Genomic DNA, 19,837 nt, shown 5'->3' with positions numbered 1-19,837 from the left:
GCTGTAGCTTCTGGACTCCCATTTCTATGTTCACAGAAGTAAAGCCAAACTCAGTAAAGGCACTTTGAAATAATTATAGCAACCTGAAATTGAATTAAGATGAATTCAAAATAAGTTTCCTAATATTAATATGAGCACACATTTCATCAGGCTAACTAAATTCGGCAGTTCATTGATTTAAAAAATTGCAAATACTGAGACAGATCAGCTGGGTTTTGAATTAGTTATTAATATTAGTTACTAGTTACTTCATATGTAAGCTTTGGTATTCTGGAAGCAGAGTAATTGCAAATTTTTGCATCAGTCCCTGTTGGGAATTTTCAAGGGTCATGCTGCAGTTGTACACATTCCAATACATTACTAAGGTCCACTGAGCATTATAAGCTTTAATTTACTATCCTACTTAAATTTTGTGAACAAGCTCTAAGCTCAATTTTTTTAGCTGAGGCAACAGTTTTAAAAAGAGTGTTACATAAACGATTGTAGCATGTTGTTAAATCAGAATTCAGTAATAACCCCAAATTCTCCAGCAAATATAGCTTAATCTTGCAATTTGAACAGATCATGTAAGACATCATGCTAATTTCATCATTTCTATTGCTAGTCATTGGTATGGGCCACCGTTATATTGGGCAGTGAAGTATTGCCATAGAAATGTTGGAAGGCTTATTCAGCAATTCCTCAGGATAAAGTTCTTAGCATGAATTGACCAGTCTTAAGTATGTATTTTTACCTCTAAGGGGAAAAAATAGTTTTGTGGGAAGGAGTTGGATGAAAATGAAGATTTTTGGAAAATGTATAGATTCACTGAGTACCACATACTGGCATTTCATTCTGCTCAAGGTTACCAAAAGCTCAGCCTCCTGCACTTTATACCAGGGGGTCTTCAAACATGGCCTTTTTATGACTTGTGAACATCAACTCCCAGAATTCCTCAGCCAGCTATGCTGGCTGAGGAATTCTGGGAGTTGAAGTCCACAGGTCATAAAAGGGCCAAGTTTGAAGACTCCTGCCTTATACAAAGACAACACTGCATGGATCCAAGAAATATAAGCTATTTGTGACCATAGTCCCACAAAGACACCATCTGAGAAATCTGTAGTCACAGATTTGCCAATTTCTACATTACAGAAACAGTGTGTGCAGTATTCTTCTGGCAGAATTCAAAGATGGTAGATACCCTAGTTAAAAATAATTACTTCCCATCTTCTGTTCTTAAGATTCAACCAGCATTCCAGTTCTCTTTGAATGATCATTTGTTCAGCGACCACAAGTTGCACATAGTGCTTGGAGCCTGGCTTGCAATTTTGACATTGCAACATCCTATGGTAACAAGATTGCCATTTGTAATCTTCACTGCCAGCTTCTGACAGTCAATGGGGAACCCAGCAAGAAGTTGCAAATGGTGATCACATGCTGTTGCACTTAATGCCAGCTAACAGAAATGTCAGAACTACAGTAAGTGGCAGTCAGGTGACACTGCATTTTATATCATTTACTGACAAATTCCAATCCCAATTATCATCGTCAAGTAAGGATTACCTGTACGTTACAGATAGGTTTTTGATACTGCGAGCATCTTTGATAAATTTTCCTTTGAAAAGCATGTTAAACCATCTTAGTTTACAATCAGGGATTTAAAATTGAGCAAGTCGCCCCAATGACACCAGGCAATTGGAAAAAAAAAATGTTTTAATTATGAGAGACAACACTAGAGAAATAGTTGTCCATACACACAGCGTAGAAGAAAGGAAAATACAACAAAAACAGGCCCACTGTTTTGACAGCAAAACTCCTTTTAGCAAAAAATCTGAAACATCACAGAGAAAGGAGGGAAGGAAAATATGGGATAAGAGACAACACTTCTACTACAGAGTAACCATCATTGGGAAACCAGTGGGGGGGGCATGGGTGGGGGGGGGGCTGATGGTAGGTTTAGAAAAGGAAGGAACTGGGAGGATAAATGGAAAGGGGAAGGGGAAATACAGATTTTGGCCATAAAGTATAAACAGGCGACGCTGCTATAGGAGCCTCTCTGGCCAGCAAGTTGCTCCTGCCTCCACAAAATCTCCTCAAGGCTGTTCCAAGGGCTGGGCTACCAGAAGTCTCGGCGATGATAGGAGTCAGGATCGCAGTACTTGGTCACAACGACCCGGTTTGCAAACTTGCGTCCAGTGAGGCCTTGCATGGCCTTCTGACAGTCGAAGACAGATGTGAACTCCACAAATATCTACAAAAAGAGCGAAGGGACAAAAGAGAAGACAATTAGTGGTACATTTTTTAAAAACTTGACAATTAAAGGATTCAAATCTGGTCTAGATCATACATATAAAAATGCGAGTAAGAAAATAAACTGAAGCAACTGTAGCTCTATTGTAATTTGAGTCTCATGAAATGTTTCTTCCATGCTTCTAATCTAATTTACTTACCATACTAAATTTGTAGATAGCTGCTTTTATGAACTGATCACCACCTTATTATTATTAGAGCTACCCAGTTTTATACTGGCTGATTTAAAACAGATAGTACCTAGCCAATCTTTAACAACTAAGCAGGTTCTGATGTGCCTAGTACAGGGGTGGGGAACCCTGGCCCTTTTATGACTTGTGGATTCAACTCCCAGAACTCGTGAGCTATCCATGCTGGCTAAGGAATTCTGGGAGTTGAAGTCCACAAGTCATAAAAGAGCCAGGATTCCCCACCCCTAGTACATGCATGTAAAATCACCAGTCCACAAATGTCTGTGAAGATCCAATACAACTGATGAAGCTTCCAGGATAGGAAGCAAAACATTTTTTTTTCTCAAAAAAAAAATCAGTCCAGTTGTTGTTTTTTTAAAATAAAAACCACTTTTGTTACCCAGTCTACAACCAAATGGTTTACTTAACAAAAACCCCACTACCTTTTCAATTTGCTTTAGATATGGGATACCAAAAGTTTCTGCAAAGGCAAAAAAACCCAAAGCAATTCTTGGACACCAAGCCACAATTAATGAAATCCTAATTTGCATTCCCATGATTCAACCTCTTCATTCCTTAGTGGATACGTTTGTGTTTTAGAGCAGAGCCATCTGATTGAGCACTTCTATATCCCACATATACCTTAGAGCTCATGAAGCTAAATAAATACTTAAGAACAGAAGCATTCTATGTTAACAGAGCAATAGCTTCTTCATTTCCTTCTAAAACACCATCCCATCCCGCCAATCCTACAACCATTAAGTACCTTTCCACAGCCAGGCACCTCAACTCCATCAACAGGCCGGGGGATTTCAATGGATTTGACAACACCGTATTTGCTACACTCATCACGGACATCTTCAACTATCTCTTCATATTCCTCATCATCCAGGAGCTCCTCAGGTAATACCATATTCATGAGGCACAGCACCTCAGTTGGATGACCGCCCATCTGTACTTGTGAACTCATTAGACCCGGTACTTGCAGGGTCACTGGGGTCTGGTTTATTGTACTCTATAGGGGCAGCAAGAGAGGAGAGACAAAGCCACAGAGGAATTCAACAATACAATCATTTAAACTGGCAATCCCAAACAGACTCAAACATTCTGTATTCTTTCTTTACAAGCTCTGATTTTATTTTCTGGATGTTTTTTCAATTTCAAATATACCAAACAGCTCCTACTAATTCTATTTTAAAACCAAGTCCCAAAATCTGAAACTCTGAAAAGTGTTACTTCTCTGTCAACAAAATAGCTACTTTATGTTTCCTATGACTGGCAAAAATAAGCAAAGCAGAAATAATCATTTCTGATTCTCAAAAATGTAATAACTTTTGGCTATACTGTAATTCTTTGGGTACTGGTTACTTTGGAAACTGGTTTTTCAGTTCACCAGAAATCAGCATGATGCCCTATTCTTCTAATATATGGCTTCAATACATTAGCTGATCATACCAGCAATGTCTTTATAAAGACAATATTACCATTTCATTTTTGGTTTCAAATTATCCTGGGTCCATTGCATATCTGGCTAGATAGGTTTAATATAAAAATAAGAATTGAATTCAGAAATAAACGTGATGTAAACATTTTATTATTACTGCTCCCATGTACAAGTACAGAAAATAAAGTCTATGCACTAAAGAGACCTTTATGAAAACCAAAAAGAGCCTCCACCATCTAAACAAGAGTGTTTTAGACTATCAGGAAGCTTCCTGGAACACTCAACCAGAAATTGGTGGCAGCAGCTGAAGGGAGGGAGTGAAAGTGCTGGAAAGACAATGGGGACAGTCAAGCCAGCAAGACAGCTGCATTGGGAGCTTCTGGGTAGAGGAGGAGAGAAAGAAGGCAACACACACCAGCCTTGTCTTTCTCATTTGAATTATGTTTCGCCTGAAACCCAGAGCCACCAAAGATGTACGATATTGCCAAGCCAAGAGTGATATGAAACAGCCACAGCTGTTCCAAATTTGAAGCATTTTCCCCACTTCATGCACACTTATTTCTGAGATAATCTAAAGCAGGCATGTCAAACTGCTGGCCTGCGGGCTGGACGAAACCATGCCCACCCTATTGCCGGCAATGGGGGAAAAAGTTGCGATACGTTCACACGATGTCACGAGTTTGACATGCCTGATCTAAAGGGCCTGGGAACCTTCTTTGGCCTGAAATTGCTTCTCTCTCGTTAAGCAAGGCAAGAAACAAGTAGTTCCCCTATGCCTGCAACCATTGGCATTTGACAGTATTAATAAGACCAATCTTCTAACTTTCAGAAACAGAACCTGCAAATATATCCTGGAAAGGTTGTTCTTTGGTACTATTTTTCCCTCATCCCAATCCCTTCCCTTCCTTACCAGGGTAGCATTCTTGGCTCCCACACTGGCTCTCTGCACCAAAAGCTTCTTGTCACCCAACTGCATGCCATTCAACCCCGCGATGGCCTGCGAGGGCAAAAAAAAGTGAATCCAGACACTTCAAAACTTGAGCCTCTGAAGCCACCAACCTCACACCCCTCTGCCCCAGGCTCCAAAACACATCCACACATTCATACACAAAAAGTAGCTTCTTTTATGCCCCCCCACCAGATTCCTACCTGAACTGCACTGCTCTTGGATTTAATTACCACATTTAGTTTATTTACCTGCCGGGCCTCAAAATCAGCATGTTTTTAAAAAATAGATCTTGTTGGAAGGGATTAAGATGAGTCAACAAGACTGTCTGCATGAAGGAGAAGAGCAAAGGTGAGATTTCAGCCTCAGCCAAATGTTGCCAACAAAGACAGAAAATTCTAAAATGATGCAGATGAGACCACGTATTTCTCAGAATGAGAATTCCACTGATTTGAGGTTGTCATGCTTTGGGAGTTTACATCTAACCAGTCCAGCCCCAATAAAGAATTTAGTATCAGGTTTTACAATATTGAGAATTTGTTTTCCACACAGACCAATTTCAGAAGCAAGAATATGAGGCCAAATAATTTCCCAGCTACAATATAGAAACAGGTTTATGAAAGAATGCACATTTCACAATTAAGTTATCAATTAATTTTAAAAAAAAATCTGGCAAATTTACTAATCCTTTTCCGCACAGAAGAATCCAGTGGATGAACGGCTGGTTCAGGCAGGGATGGAGCAAAATACATATCAAACTACAACTTGGCCAAAATATTTCAAGTTTATGATCTAGAATTTGTATTTGTGGTTGTGTAACTTCAAAATACACATATGGGCACAAATTTCCTGCATCTAATTTTCTCAGAGACAATTTTCTAATAACTTGTTTCTAGAGAAAGTAAGAGTATAAGACACAGAATCAAGAGGGGAAAAATGACAGTTTTAAAAATAGTTATTTTACCAATATTTGGTACAATTATACATCTGTCTAGTCAGAAAGTAATGTTCATTTATTCAGATGATGTAATCCTCTTTCCCTTAATGCCACCTGACCCCAGGATCATCCCTTTTCCAAAGAAAATGCTCAACATTCTATTTGCAGGTTAAAATTTTAGGTCTTCTTGGCAAAATGAAATTGTTATAACTTGAACTATATATTTTAAGAATCTGTGGAGTATATAAAAAAGTCTCTCCTGAAGAACCAAGTATCTATCATTGGTAAAAAAAAAAAATAAGGTTCACTAAAAATAAACCTTATTTAATAGACTCTTTCAGATACTTGCTCCCTTCACAGGATTTCTTGAAGAGTCAAATTGGGACTTTTGATTTAATATAAATGTAACTGAAATTACATCAGACAATGTTTTCCATGTAATCAATAATATGTCTTTGTACTGCATTACAAATTTGATGGCAACCTTAGGAAGATCCATAAGGTGTGTCTATGGCTTTCTGGGGCCCAAGGTGTGCAGTTGCTATGCCTCTGTAGAATTATTTTTACAATTAGGGCATTTATCTTAATATCTAACCAAAAGTAATTAGCTGATGTTCGGGCAAGCTGTACTGCTTCCTCATATAAAATATATTATATATAATATTTTAATATTTAAAAAATGAGAAAAGCCTGTTAGCCTTTTCAAAGCCTGCAATTTGTGGGGTATCACTGGGTTGAATACTTTTACTCCTCCTCCTATTACTACATGGACAATATTCAGTTGTGCATCTCAACAAAGCAAGCTAGGTTGTCCTGGTGTCTGGAGGCTCTGGGGAGGAACATGCTCAAACTCAATCCCATCAAGAGTAGCTGTAGATACTTGGACTCTCCCAGTTCCAGGGATCTTTGATTCTGAATGGGATCACACTCTCTTTCTGGATCGGTGCACAATATGGGGGTCTTCCTGCACTTTCAATTCCTGTTTAAGGAACAGGTAGCCACTGTAAGCAGGAAGTTCTTTGTATGGGTTTTGCTTCAGATGCAACCGTTTCCAAATCATGAGACTCTCCTTATAGTCATACATGCCTTGGCTATCTAGTGAGTAGACTTACAATTCGCACTATGCAAGGCTGCTCTTAATGATTATCAGAAGCTACAATTGGTCCACCTTGCAGTGACATAAGGAACAGATGAAATTATGCCCCTGTAACAAACCCCTTTGCTTTATGACCTACACTGATTATCAGTAAACTTCCTGGTGCAATTCAAGATGCTAGTTATTACCATAAAGCCCTCCATCTCATAGGTCCTATCCGAGGGGCCGTCCATCTCTTAATAGTGTCTACCTGTTCTCTATAATCAGATTTGGCTTGCTTTGGGTTCCACTGATCAAGCAATATCATCTTGCAGAACCCAGGAAATGAACTTTCGGTTACTGAACCTACACCTCTAGAACAGGATCCCCCAGAGATTCATACAGTTTTCACCTCACCCAACTTCAAGTGAACTCTAAAACCCTGCCTCCTCAGATTAGGGTGTTTGACAGGCCCCTTTGGCCTGGGAATAACACAGAAAGTGTTTTTTGTATGCTTTCTTGGGGCTACTGTTACTCTTTTTGCAACATTGTTGTCTTCTTAATCTGTGAAGCCATTTTGGAGGTTGGTGGCCTAGGAAGTTAGAGAGGTAAATATCCAGTCCACTCTCAGATTTACTATCTGATTTTGGATCTCATCCAAGATTTTAGCTTTTGCTAAAACCTCATAGCTTTCTCCTTGATGCAGAGAGACCAAAGGAGGGGAAGGGAGAGCATGGGAAAACACACTTCCCAAGTAGCATGTGGGAAGAAAGACTGCACGGGACAGGAAGCAGGTGTGTGGGGGATTTTATATATATATATATATATATATAAACATGTATCCATACATACTAACAACGGCACTCAATTACAAAGAAACACATGCATAACCCTGATGGAGATCAACCTAAAAACAAGAGCTTATGCTCTGCATGCAAAGTTACCACCGACACGCTCTGAGCCTTATTGGGAATTGTGGGGTGTTTCCTCTCCACCACAGGTCCCCCCTCTCCAACGGGGCAAGGGGAAACTGGGGTGCTTTTCCTTTGTTTTATTGTTAAACTATAAATGTCAATACTTGCATTTTACAACTCCCACTGGAGTCAGCAAGCATGTCTGCTGATTACGGGCCTGTTCCTCCTCCCTCCCGCTGTAACAGAAAGCACAGCGGGAGAAAGGAAACATAGTTATTAGGGGTGCAGAACAGATAATTTACTGGGGGGGAGGTAGGGAAATGGGTGAAATGCACTACGGACCCGGCTCTTCCCTGACTGGTGAGGGGAGGGCTTCTTACCGGCTCTCGGTCGGGCACAGCGGCCAGGGTCTTCGCAAAAAGGCCGAAGCCTTCTCCGACTAACATTCGGGGAGAGTTGTTGTTTTTTTGGGGGGAACAAAAAGCAGAAGTGATCAGAAAACTAACTCGATGGTGTCTGCCGCTAAGTCAGCAGCTGTGCTGTAAAGGAGAGAAAAGCTGGCACCCCCTAGAGGGGAGGAGGAGAGAAAAAAACACCCCACCTGCTCAAAGGACAAAGAACCCCCCTCATCCCACGGGAAGATCGGCGGGCCGCTGCAGAGCAAAAATGAAAAGAGGATGAACAAGGGAGGCTGGCCCTACCTGGTCCGTGACATTGATGTCCACATATTCACAGAAGGCATAACCTTTGGACAGGCCAGTGGCACTGTCCTTCACCAGATTAAAAGCCTTTAGAGGTCCAAAGGAAGTGAGCAATTCCTTGACCTGATGGAGAAGAAAAAAACAATGTTAGCAATTGTCATCATACCAAATACAAGCTTTCATAGCAGCATGAGAGCGTGAAGAATTAAAACTAGTCTTTAAAGACTTATCTGGCTTTTGTAAAAAGGCTATTAAAATTAGTAAATATTTCAGGAGAAGGATTTCCCATTAAATGCTAGCTCAAACTGGTTATTAACTGACTTAAACTGGCAAAGGATTACACTGAGTATGAAATATGTCCCACCTGGCTAAAACATAAGGAGAATGGAGAATGAAACACTTGCCCATGTTATCCTGAATTATGTAATATACCCAGACTGACCTGATCATCATTAAGATAGTTTGGCAGACCCCCAATGAACAGTTTATGAGCAGAATCTGGGACCACTGTGGAAACGACACCTGTAAGGAAGTGGGTTGACATGGCAGGAAAATGTATGAAATTATACATACACTGCATACAACATTGCAACATTTCCCCCACCCTATATATATATATATATGACCAGCGCTTTATTCAGCAGAATTCTGATAAACCCACCTGGCACATAAACTGATGGGTTTTCAGACATGCCAGGAAGTGGTTGATAATCATGGGGCCGTCTGATCTTCAGTGACTGTCCCTGGAAAATAATCCCATCAAAAGCCATGGCCTGTGTAGTTTCATCCACAGAACGGAACTGGAGCAAAGAAAAGGAAAAAACAAATGGGAAAATCGGTGTCATAGTCTCTTATAGAATGTATGGCTATTGCGATTCTGATCTCAGGACTTTTCACCTCACCCATCTTCAAGTGAACTCTAAAACCTTGGGCAAGAAGCAAAATAGGCATCTCTAATTAAATTCTACACTTATATGAGGTTAGATAATCAATGCCCGGTTATGGAAGCAGTAGACATATCTTGCAAAATTTACAAGGAATGAAATTCTCACCAACAATCTGGAAGGTTGTAGAATACATAGAACAAGGAAGCTATTATTTTGTACACCCAAGGAGACATGCCCTGAGCTGAAGTGGCGATTTATGCATGTGTCCACAAGGCATTTAGAGTAGATAAAATACACAAAAAAATATGAAGTTAGAAGTCAAAGAAGCTCAAGAAACTCAGCCAGATGGAATCTAAGCCTCACATAACCACTACATTAAGCATTTTTATTTTAAGAAGATTGCAATTTTTTCACAATTCTCTTGGGGTTGATAACTCATATTTAAATGCATATTCATGTTTATCAAGATTAAGGTTCCAAATAATTCAACTTCTTCACCTTTAAGGTCCACAAAATTATTTATTTTTTGGGAGGGCAGGAATACCGGGTTTATTTCTACAAGCCACCCACATTCCATCTTTTAATTCTATCTCCTGTCCATTAATGCATGACATACAATCTATTTCATATTAGCTTTTTTCATGTTTGTACAAAGTCCATGTTTTACTGTTCAATTAAATGCAGACATTCAGCAAAGGGTAGCATCAGCAAGAGATGCCTTTAATTAGAATAATTAAATAATGAAACAAGTTTGCAGCACAATTGGAGTGCTCAAATTAGTCCCAAATTCTAGAAAACAATGCTATTGAAAGAATTTGTCAACTGAACAAATAAGCAAGACACTATTTCTAAAATATCTTGCATCCAGTAAAGGTCACTCCCACTGTCTCCTGGCTTTTCTGTTTCATATATTGGAAAAGAATGGATCTTTCCATCTGGTTTTTCAGCATTTGCATAAATTACTATTGTAAATGTTTCCTCTCCTACTATCACATTATTCTATGGAAATCTTTTCTAAAAACTGTATTTACGTTTTTAATTAAATTTATTAACATGCAGAGGCTGGATTACCCTTACACCATCAAGCTCCACAGTTGTGGCTTAAGATCACAGTAAAACATATAGAAAGAGAATAGCTCTTATAGAGCCTCATACATAATCAAACTTTAGAACTCATGAACATGGACTACCTATGTTATATTTTGTACATTCAACAAGTCTATATGAAACAATTTTACGCATTTGCTTTGATTTCTCCAGAATCATATCTGTGCGAGTAAATCAGTAGTGTTTTAAACCTGNCAAAGAGTAGATGTATGATATAAGCTGGAATGGCAACCTGGACCACAAATAGATTACAAAATAACATTTCCTACTTGCCTGCTATGATGGTAGCAAACTGTGAAGCTATGAGGATTGCAGTCCCATACACTATTCACTTAAAGAGAAATGGAAAACTCTTTGGTCTTTCTTTTTCTTTTTGGTAGGGATAATTAAATAACAAGCAACCATATTTATTTCTCTGGTCATTTAGGTTTTAATACATCTCCCTCTACTAGATATAAGCACCACTGAGCTAGTCAGGACTGCAAATAAAATATGCTGCTGCCCAGGGTCTAGTGGAATAGCAGCCATAACAAATTTAATGAAATAATAATGTCCCATTCCCATATCCAGATGTCTACATCAGAATTCACCTCTTCAGACTAACAACATTGATCAAATGTCAGTATCAATTGGAAAAGACAAATTTAAAAGATGCCAAGAAAAGATACTATATTAAACTGAGCAACTCACTGACTCAATGTAGTCATTTTGGCTCATAATGAATGAAAAGCAAGAAATGTCCTTTGAAAACAGCATCCTGTTATCTGTGTCACATAGAGAAAAACAGTTCAGCTGCTTTTTCTGTATGCTGAGCAGAGCTTCAAGCCACCATTTAACCAATTTTGGCAGTAGCACTGAGGATGGTTGTTTCTATTGCACCCAACCTCAAAAAAGTGAATGGCAGCAACCCCAAATCAAACAGTTTTCTTTTTAAAGACAAACACTAAAATGTGTGGGGATAAGACATGATCCGATAGGAAGGAATATTTAGAATCTCCTTTCAGTCTGGCTACAATTCCCATCTGTATATCTGGAAGGTACCAGTTCAGGGTAAGCAAAAATTCATTTCATGTGATTCGCTGATGAATAGTTTGTATCTATCAAATTTGAGTCATTAAGATGCCAGGTGATAACAACAGTTTGAGCATGGCTGCATTTAGAGATTCAGTCAGCTCTTCCAACTTAAACGTCCAGTATTCCCTTTGCAACTCTTCAAATTCAATGGCAAAATGTCAAATATGTAGTTTTTGATCCAAAAATGACAAAATAACTGAGGTGAAATTCCTCTGAGTAGGGAAGCACTTCCATTTCCATTCTTACCCCCATATTTTTGAAAATAAAAAAGAAGAAACAAATACCAAACCAGCCTGCTTTTTCTGGTGGTGTCACTGAAATTGAACACTTGTTGCAGCAGCCAAAAGTTTCAATGCTGAGCAGAGATAACAGAGCAAGCTAACAAATACCTCAGTGATTCCAAAAGGGATATTGCCAACATAGAGACGTCGAGCTTGTCGCGTCATTTGGCTGCCGACTACAGGCACAGGTGTAGGTGTTACTGCCAGCCCATCTGGAGTCATGGTTGGTAGTAGGGCTGTAGCTGGAATTTGTCCTGCAGCTAGAAATGAAAAAGTATAATGAAAATTACCAGTTCTGATTCTCCTGATAAAAACATTATATATTGCGAAAGTCTTGATGACATAAATACAAAGGATTAAGGATGTGCAAAATGTACCATTATGAAACATGCCGACCCCAAAACAGGCCTATGTTGTGTGTTACAGAAGTGGTTTAAAATAGATCTAATTTGAAGGTAAGAGCACTTTCAAAACACTCAGAATACCTTATTCTGGAATCAGAACATTTTGAAGAGCCCAAAACAATCTGTGGCAACAGTGAGAGTTAAGGTGTTATAAAAACATACATGGAATGATGAAAGAGAACTAGCAATCCAATTACTTTTCAAAACACATGAAAGTATTAATTTTGTTATTTTTTCACTAAAAAATAACCATCTATTCACCAGCAAAGACCACAGTTATCTTTTTCCATTATGCCCAGTAAATCATCACCCAAAATGCACCAGATACAGGAAAAATGCTCCCAAGTTGAAACAGAACATTCTGATCACAACATGGATTTTTATAATTGTTATGTCAAATTGGGGAACTCCTAGGCTGAGGCTTTTCAATGCCATTTAAAGGCCTTTTCAATGCCTTTAAAATCATGTGTTCCTTTTTTTATTAATTTTTACCCCACCTTATTACTTTGTAAGAAACTCAGGCAGCCAATTCCTTCCTCCTATTTTCCCAACAACCCTATGAGGTGGGCTGGGCTGAGAGAGTGAATGACCCCAAATCACCCAGCCAGCTTTCATGCCCAAGGTGGGACTAGAACTCCAGAGTTTCCTGGTTTCCAGGCCAGCACTTTAATCATTATATCAAACTGGTTCACACATACTCACTGCTTCTTCCTTCTAAGCAGCAGTCACAGAAATGACAGCCTATGGTTTGTTTAAGATTAATAACATCATACAGCTCTGCTACTGAAAAACACCAGCCAAATTTAAATATGAATTTGATCTATGATTAATAAAAACTAGATGTTCTGTCACATAAACCACAGAACAACCTTTGTTAAGCTCTGTGGTTAATGAAATCCAGAAGTAGCAGTTAAAAACATGCTTATTGTTAAATCACAGACAAACAATTTTGTGGCTATGACTTGCAGAAAGTATTGGATATGCCTTCATTTGACAATTAATAGAGTTTGCAGTTTGATATAGCACTTTAGCTCCTATGCACTCTTGTGGGATTCTGCACATAGGTACATTTCAGAAACGGCCTATTAGACATGGTTCTTCAACCAGCCCTTTGGCAAGGACAACTGACGTCATTTTCCTCTTTTTCCCTGTTCCCATCCAGGTTTATTTGGCCTGCTATCTCTGTTCTTCTGTTTTGTATTGTTTCTGTATTTCTAGTTTTAAATGTTTTTAACAATTTGCAAACTGTCCAGAGTTGCTGAGAGGCAAGCAGCTTATCAATGTAATAAATTATTACCCCCATTTTAAAATCTCATTATGGTATTTTTATGCATCGTTTGCAGCAGGATGGAAGGGCAACAATTATAATTATTGTAACTCAAGATACAAAAATCCAAAGATTAATAAAAAGAATTTCACCAATGAAAGTTATAAGACATCGATAATCAAATTCATGGATGTTAATTCAACTGCAAGCCTTACAGAGACTGGTGAGACATGTTTTAAGGAGACACAGATGAGATACTGAGGGAGGCCACTCAAGGTAGATGTGCAATGAAGCAACTAGCGAGTAGGGCCACGCATGCTCTCTATTACTGACCTGCCCAAAGTTCAAACTGCCAGGGAAGGGACAAAAAGCCGTTACCAGAGAGATCAAAACTGCTTGCTTCAGATTTTTAAATTACGCAAGCTGCCTATCCCTGTTCTAAAACTGAGTGAATCAAGGTGACTTAAGCAAAGGGAAGACTTACCCTGCATAGCTTTATACTGCATGGGTGTAATGTGCTCAAAACCTGGAGGAGGGACATCCCAATACTTGCGGATTTTCTTCTTCTTCTCATGCCGAGGAGAACGGCTGTAGTGGGGAGCAAGAGTAAAAAGTTAGTAGGAAGAAAGAAAAAAAAACATACTTTACTGTAATCTTAACATTAAAATGAATTCCTAGTCAAGTCTACGCTTATTCCAGTTGGGATATTATACACGTAATATCCAGGATCAATCTTTTTAATTTAACAACCCCTACAATTAATTCTGATTCTTGCATTGTTTCCTTTAATTTTAGGGTGTTTTTTTTTTTAGTGAAGCCTCCTATGGCTTTTTGTTGTCCCTGGCAGCACTAGGAAGAACTGGCAATGCTCACCTTAGAGGACCTGACAGGCTTAGAGGAGATCTGAAAAGCAAAAACAAAATGGGTTTAAAGTAGCCCCAGAAAAACATTCATAGAAATTTAATAACATTAATTTAATAGCTTTGCCAACCTTGCAGCTGTGAGCAGAGGTGCAACTAATGTAGACAAATGAGCAGTGTAAGAAAAAAAGTTCCAGAAAGAACTTTATTCATTTATTATTGTGGCATATGACATTTCTAACTGGGTTTAAAAAGTGTCCAGGCACAAATACCTATATCATGTGTATCCATCACCAAGGACACTGGATGCCAGTTATTAATCAGTAAGAAGAGTGTTTGATTATCAATAATAAAATTCCAGGGTTTTCAAAGGATAAAGCTGTTTCAATCACATACATAAGATAAAGATACAGCAAAATACTGCAATAGTCCTGCTGGCCAAGGAAACAAAAGTTTAAAAACAAGGAGAAAACCAGAACTATAACTGTAAAGCAGTTTGTAGGCTTTCCAATCCCACATTTTACAAAAAAGATATGGTAAACAAAAATTTAATGTCAAAAGCAACCTAATAGTTTCTATTGTATTACATTTCTCTGTTGCTCCTTTCTTTTTAGTCTCCTGAAGCTTTGTTAAATTCTTCATTTCCCAACTCACCCAATATGCAGAGGCAAAATAGTTGGCAAGACTACAAAGGATGCAGTACATAATTTACAGAAGATACTGCTTACGTGCAATTTCAGCATGTTCTCGTATAGCTCTGACATTAACTACTTTTATTTTGGCGATCCCTGAACACACTTTCGTAACAAATTTAGTTTCAGCAGAGTAACTAATCATTCATTTCCAATGATAATTAATTAGCTCCATTTGCCAATTACAATATTACAAAAATAGACTCTTGGTCTCTAATAATCTGGATTATTAGATATTATTATGGTCTCAAAGAATGTTCAAAATCTGTTTCTCTACATTTACAGTTTTCAGAAAAATCACTATTCTGCATAATTCTGAATAGCAAAAGGATCCATATTTCTGAGGTTTTGCCTAAGATTCTCTACTCAGTATAAAAATGTTGTTGAGGATCTGTACCTGCGCCTCCTGCGATCTCGTGAAACACTGCGCTGATCTCTGTTGCGCCTGTCACGGCTACGACTGCGACGTTTCCTGTCACGACTCCGTGAACGACTGTGGCTGCGTTTACGATGACGATTCTCTTTATCACGTTCTAAAGGCAACAGGATAGAACACAGTGAGCCATCAGCTGCTGCTTCAGAACAGAGAACATATCTCCTCTGGTTGTTGCAACCCTTTCAAAGGAGAACATTGAGGAAAAGAAACATTGCCAAGAAGAAACTGATACCATGATTGGATCATGTCTGTTGTATAATCATCTGAATTATCTTAATTGCCCCTGGAAAATTGCAACAACAAATGGATCAAACAGGAGAAATAGAGACAATAGATTAAGTTGTTTTATAATTTCTCAACATTGATATGGCACACAACTATCTCAAAGAACTATCTCAAAGTTTATCTCCAAATCTAGCAAGCAGAGTGTTTGTTTGGCTCAATTTGGAAACCCTTGATGCATACCTTGAGACACACATTACTTTCCATGATATTTTTGTAACATATTCTCAAGGAGCAAAAAATGAGGTAATCTAAATAAAATTTGGTGTCAACAATTTAATTTCTTTAAAAGTCAAAACCAAGTAATCTGTTTTCTATTTTAAAAAAACACTGAGGAAAATCTGGGCATAATTCTACCCAGATTTTTTAGATTTTTAGATACAAACACTACATAACAAAAACAAAGTAAAAGAGCATGAGGGAAAGGGTATCAAATAATATGCCTGTCTGCTTCTAAAATATATCAATAGCTATAATTGCAAGAATGCAGGATGTTATTTCAACTAATACTGCTTTCTAATAGTTCTGAACTACTATGAGACCTACTATAAGAGGGGTATGGAACAGAATTAGATACAAAACAATAGATCTTAAACAAAGAACTGTTCTGGAGACCGGAGAAGACTGATGCAGCTGCACTGGACACAAACAATGTTTTAGAACAAGCACAAAATGTTATTTGTGTGGTCAATGGGACTGTTTTAAGATTCTTTGGTAACAGGCATACAATACAGAAATTTCTGCGTTGAAAACACTCATGCAAAGCAGAAAGTCCTAATGGAAGTGAAAACAGGAAAGCTTCAGTTTTAACTAAGGATCTATAAAACAATATTTTAAAAAAAACAGCATGCTTCTATTTCTATATATTAGTCATATAATCCAAACTACTGGTAAGTCCAGTGTTATCATTGGACCTGCAGTGCTAAACATTCTTATGCCCTAGTTTCACCATCAAGAAAGCTTAAATAAGGACTCACATTGCTTCCATTTGGTATACCCAAGATGTCCAAAACGGTCTCCAGTTTTTTTAAAAAATGGACTGAATTCTAAAAAACTGGTGAATGCTTGTACTTTCAGAAAGGGTGGAATGGATTTCAGGAAATCCATTCTGGGGAGCAAAGAGGCAGCCTCTGAATTATACTGTTCAAAAGCAGAACATGAATAATTTGCATTCTTAGAACTACACCCGCTGTTTTGCTTCAATGCTAGCAACCAGGCGGTGGATGATAACAAACTTGGCCTAGGAGTCTGTGAATTATTGTGATTCCCACCAAACAGAAATAGGTATGTCAGTAGGGAGTGAAATCAGGAATATAGTACTGTAGCTTAATCCAAATATTTTGATTGATACAAGGAAACCTCTACTGCCAAGATATTATTCTATGATGTTTTCTGGAAAAAGTATAGACATGTTGTATACTGGTAGTCTTCGATTTACCACCACTCATTTAGTGACCATTCTAAGTTTCAATGGCATTGAAAAAAATGACATGACCAATTTTCACATTTACAACTGTTGCATCGTCCTGGGGTCATGTGATCACCATTTGTAACCTTCCCAGCCATCTTCCCACTAGCAAAGTCAACGGGGGAAGTCAGAATCGTTTAATGACCACAAACTGAAGTGATTCACTTAATTGTGGCAAAGAGATCAAATGAGGCAAAACTCATTTAACAACTGCCTTAACTAGGGAAATTTGGGGCTCGATTGTGGTCGTTAGTCTAGAACTACCTGTACTGTACAATTTAACCTCTGGCGCCTCCAACTCGGGAGTAGAAAAAGGCCCCCATCTGAAGTCCCCTTGGAACAGCTGTCAGGCCACATGGCCTTTAGTAAGGCTGAGAGAGGCAGCTTCCTGGCGGGGCCTAGGAAGCCACCTTCCATTCCCAACTCGCGTCCTTCCCACCATGGCGCCCGAGAGCGGATTTCGCTAACTTGCTGCTCTCCCGCAAGCCCTCCGGCTCGCCTTTCTTCTGCCCTGGCAGGAACGCCCGTAACGCAGGAGACTCGCCTCCTCTCCCAAGTGCGGCCTCGCTTCCCCGCTCGGCTCTCAGGAAGGGGAGGGGGTGCACCACGTGCGTTCTCTAACTCTGGACAACCCCCCCCCCCGCAATCNCACTCGGCCGCCAACGGTCTCGGGCGCGCGGCCTCGCCTCCTTCCTTCCCTCCCTCCCTCCCCCCCCCGAACCACTTCAGACTCGCGCCAAATTAGGCGGAGAGAGGGGGATGGTAAAGAGCAGGAGGCGGCCGGGCGCACGAGGGTCCCTCACCCTCCTCTTCAACGGGGCCTTCCAAGGCAGCCGATGGGCCGCGTCGAAAACCTGGGGAGTGAAGAACGGAGCGGCCAACGGTGAAAGGGGGAGCAGTATCGCCGCCGCCTCCTCGTACTTCTTTTTTCTCCCTCTAGCTTGGACCCGGCCGACTTACTTGCCCCCACCACGCATGCTTACCCTGTTTGTTTTCATTTAGTTGCCGCTCGAACTCGTCGAAGTCCGACATAGCTGCGGAGAAGGGAGGAGGACGTCCCCTGGTCCGGCCTAGCTACGGTTGTAATGTGGTGGCGCCTGCTAGCCCAGGACCTCCTCACGCAGTAGGCCTCAACAGCGCCTTCTCTGGGAGTTCGACAACTTCCGGTGACTGCTTCGGATGTGAACGGAAACTCTCGGCTATCTCCGGAACGCCCTTTGAGAAGAGGTTGGTCTCCCCCGCCCCCTACTTTCACCTCCCCCGAATCTCCCCAGAAGCTCTCGGGAAAGTCTCCCTCTCTAGGAAAGTTCCGGATTCTTATGGATAGACTCGGATACTCTTTTTAACGTCATTTCCTTCGTCTTAAAACCTTTCGGGTGCCTGACGCATGCCTTTGTATTCCCGCTTAAAACAAAACAAAATCCCAAAAATAAAAAACCGTGGCTTCTTAAAAATAAAGGTTCTGAAGTATTTTCCGCCGGATGTTGCTTGAGTGCTTCCTGTGGATTTTTTACAGAGTGCCTGTACGGTGGCTGGGCTTTCAGTGTCAATGTACAAAACAGAGGAAGAACGAGAGCAGTCTTTTTTTTAATCTTAATTGTTTTCATTTGTGAAATATACTAAACTGAATAATTTCACATGCTGGACTTACATACCATACTGTGGCGCTAAAAAAGACGAAGATGCTTAGCATGTTGCATGGATGTAGCTATATTTTCAGGGCATATTAAATCATGTTATATGAACACACGCACCCTCATTCGATATGTATTGAGTGTCATGCAAACCTAGAGAATTGGTTCATTTAATAAACCCTGAATAGCCTTGTTTAAACATATGAGCACAGACAAGCATGGGAAGTTGTTAAAATGTAGGCAATGCATACTTGGTAGATTTTTGTATTCAGGTTGCCAGTTGGCACTGAATTTTTACTAAAATACTTGTAGGGATGTAATTCATAAACACTATTCTTTCCAGGGCAACTGTTCTAATATAAAGAGCAGTGCTATTTTTCCTCTTTCACAAGGATCATGCTAATTAATGTTATAGAAAGATAACTGCTGATTTTTATGTTTTTGAAAGGGAACACACATGTTCCTAAAGCTTGTGTAATCTGTGTAACAACCTAGCATAATTTTGTCTACAGGACCACCCTGTGCTACTTTATGATGCATTTTCCTGCATATTTTCTTAAGGAGTTATATTTTCATCTTCCATGTTGAATTTTATCAGCATGAAAGTTTCTCCATGTCTTTATGAAAATTCAAAAGTGTTACCTATTTCTTTTTTCTAATGCACCACTTATTTGCAAATTCTCTCTTGAACTTACTGTGCTCTCATTTTAAACATATTTTTCTGCCTTTTAGGAAACTTTGAAGTGATGTAGGTTCTGTATACTATTATACACTTATAAATCCCATCTTTCTACAAATTTAACTGGGAAACTAACCAGTGCTCCCATCTTACCAAGGGAAAACCAACTGAACAAGTCCAAATGTAATCCAGGAATTCTCGGAGAATGAAGGTGTTGGAAGTGAGCACCCACCCACCTTCCTAGAAAAGGAAATACTTTGGAGAATATTAAGAAGGCAGAATATTATATT

General features: G+C 39.4%; 1 protein-coding gene across 1 annotated transcript; it reads right to left on the bottom strand.

The window, feature by feature from the left end:
* Window positions 1-1,915: 1,915 nt before the first annotated feature.
* On the bottom strand, window positions 1,916-18,594 carry LOC107283074 (splicing factor U2AF 65 kDa subunit). Its single transcript, XM_015810925.1, has 11 exons — window positions 18,218-18,594; window positions 15,446-15,581; window positions 14,370-14,399; window positions 13,981-14,084; window positions 11,871-12,085; window positions 9,138-9,276; window positions 8,919-8,998; window positions 8,477-8,599; window positions 4,814-4,900; window positions 3,226-3,474; window positions 1,916-2,230 (listed from the first exon to the last, which is right to left on the bottom strand). The coding sequence occupies exons 1-11, from the start codon at window positions 18,264-18,266 to the stop codon at window positions 2,096-2,098; spliced, it is 1,347 nt and encodes a 448-aa protein (XP_015666411.1). The 5' UTR covers window positions 18,267-18,594; the 3' UTR covers window positions 1,916-2,095.
* Window positions 18,595-19,837: the final 1,243 nt, after the last annotated feature.

The sequence above is a fragment of the Protobothrops mucrosquamatus genome, unplaced genomic scaffold, assembly GCF_001527695.2.
Source record: "Protobothrops mucrosquamatus isolate PMUCROS unplaced genomic scaffold, P.Mucros_1.0 scaffold25, whole genome shotgun sequence".
NCBI classification, from domain to species: domain Eukaryota; kingdom Metazoa; phylum Chordata; class Lepidosauria; order Squamata; family Viperidae; genus Protobothrops; species Protobothrops mucrosquamatus.
The sequence above is the reverse complement of the archived record's forward strand: the minus strand, read 5'-3'. Positions and strand labels throughout refer to the sequence as shown.

What these genes read in the sequence shown, in the direction of transcription:
- LOC107283074 (XM_015810925.1), bottom strand. Translation starts at nt 18,266, where the DNA reads ATGTCGGACTTCGACGAGTTCGAGCGGCAACTAAATGAAAACAAACAG. An exon ending in AGCCTGTCAGGTCCTCTAAG is followed by an intron (nt 14,085 to 14,369) that starts GTGAGCATTGCC and finishes TCCCCACTACAG; the next exon opens with CCGTTCTCCTCGGCATGAGA. An exon ending in GCAGTATAAAGCTATGCAGG is followed by an intron (nt 12,086 to 13,980) that starts GTAAGTCTTCCC and finishes TTTCATTTCTAG; the next exon opens with CTGCAGGACAAATTCCAGCT.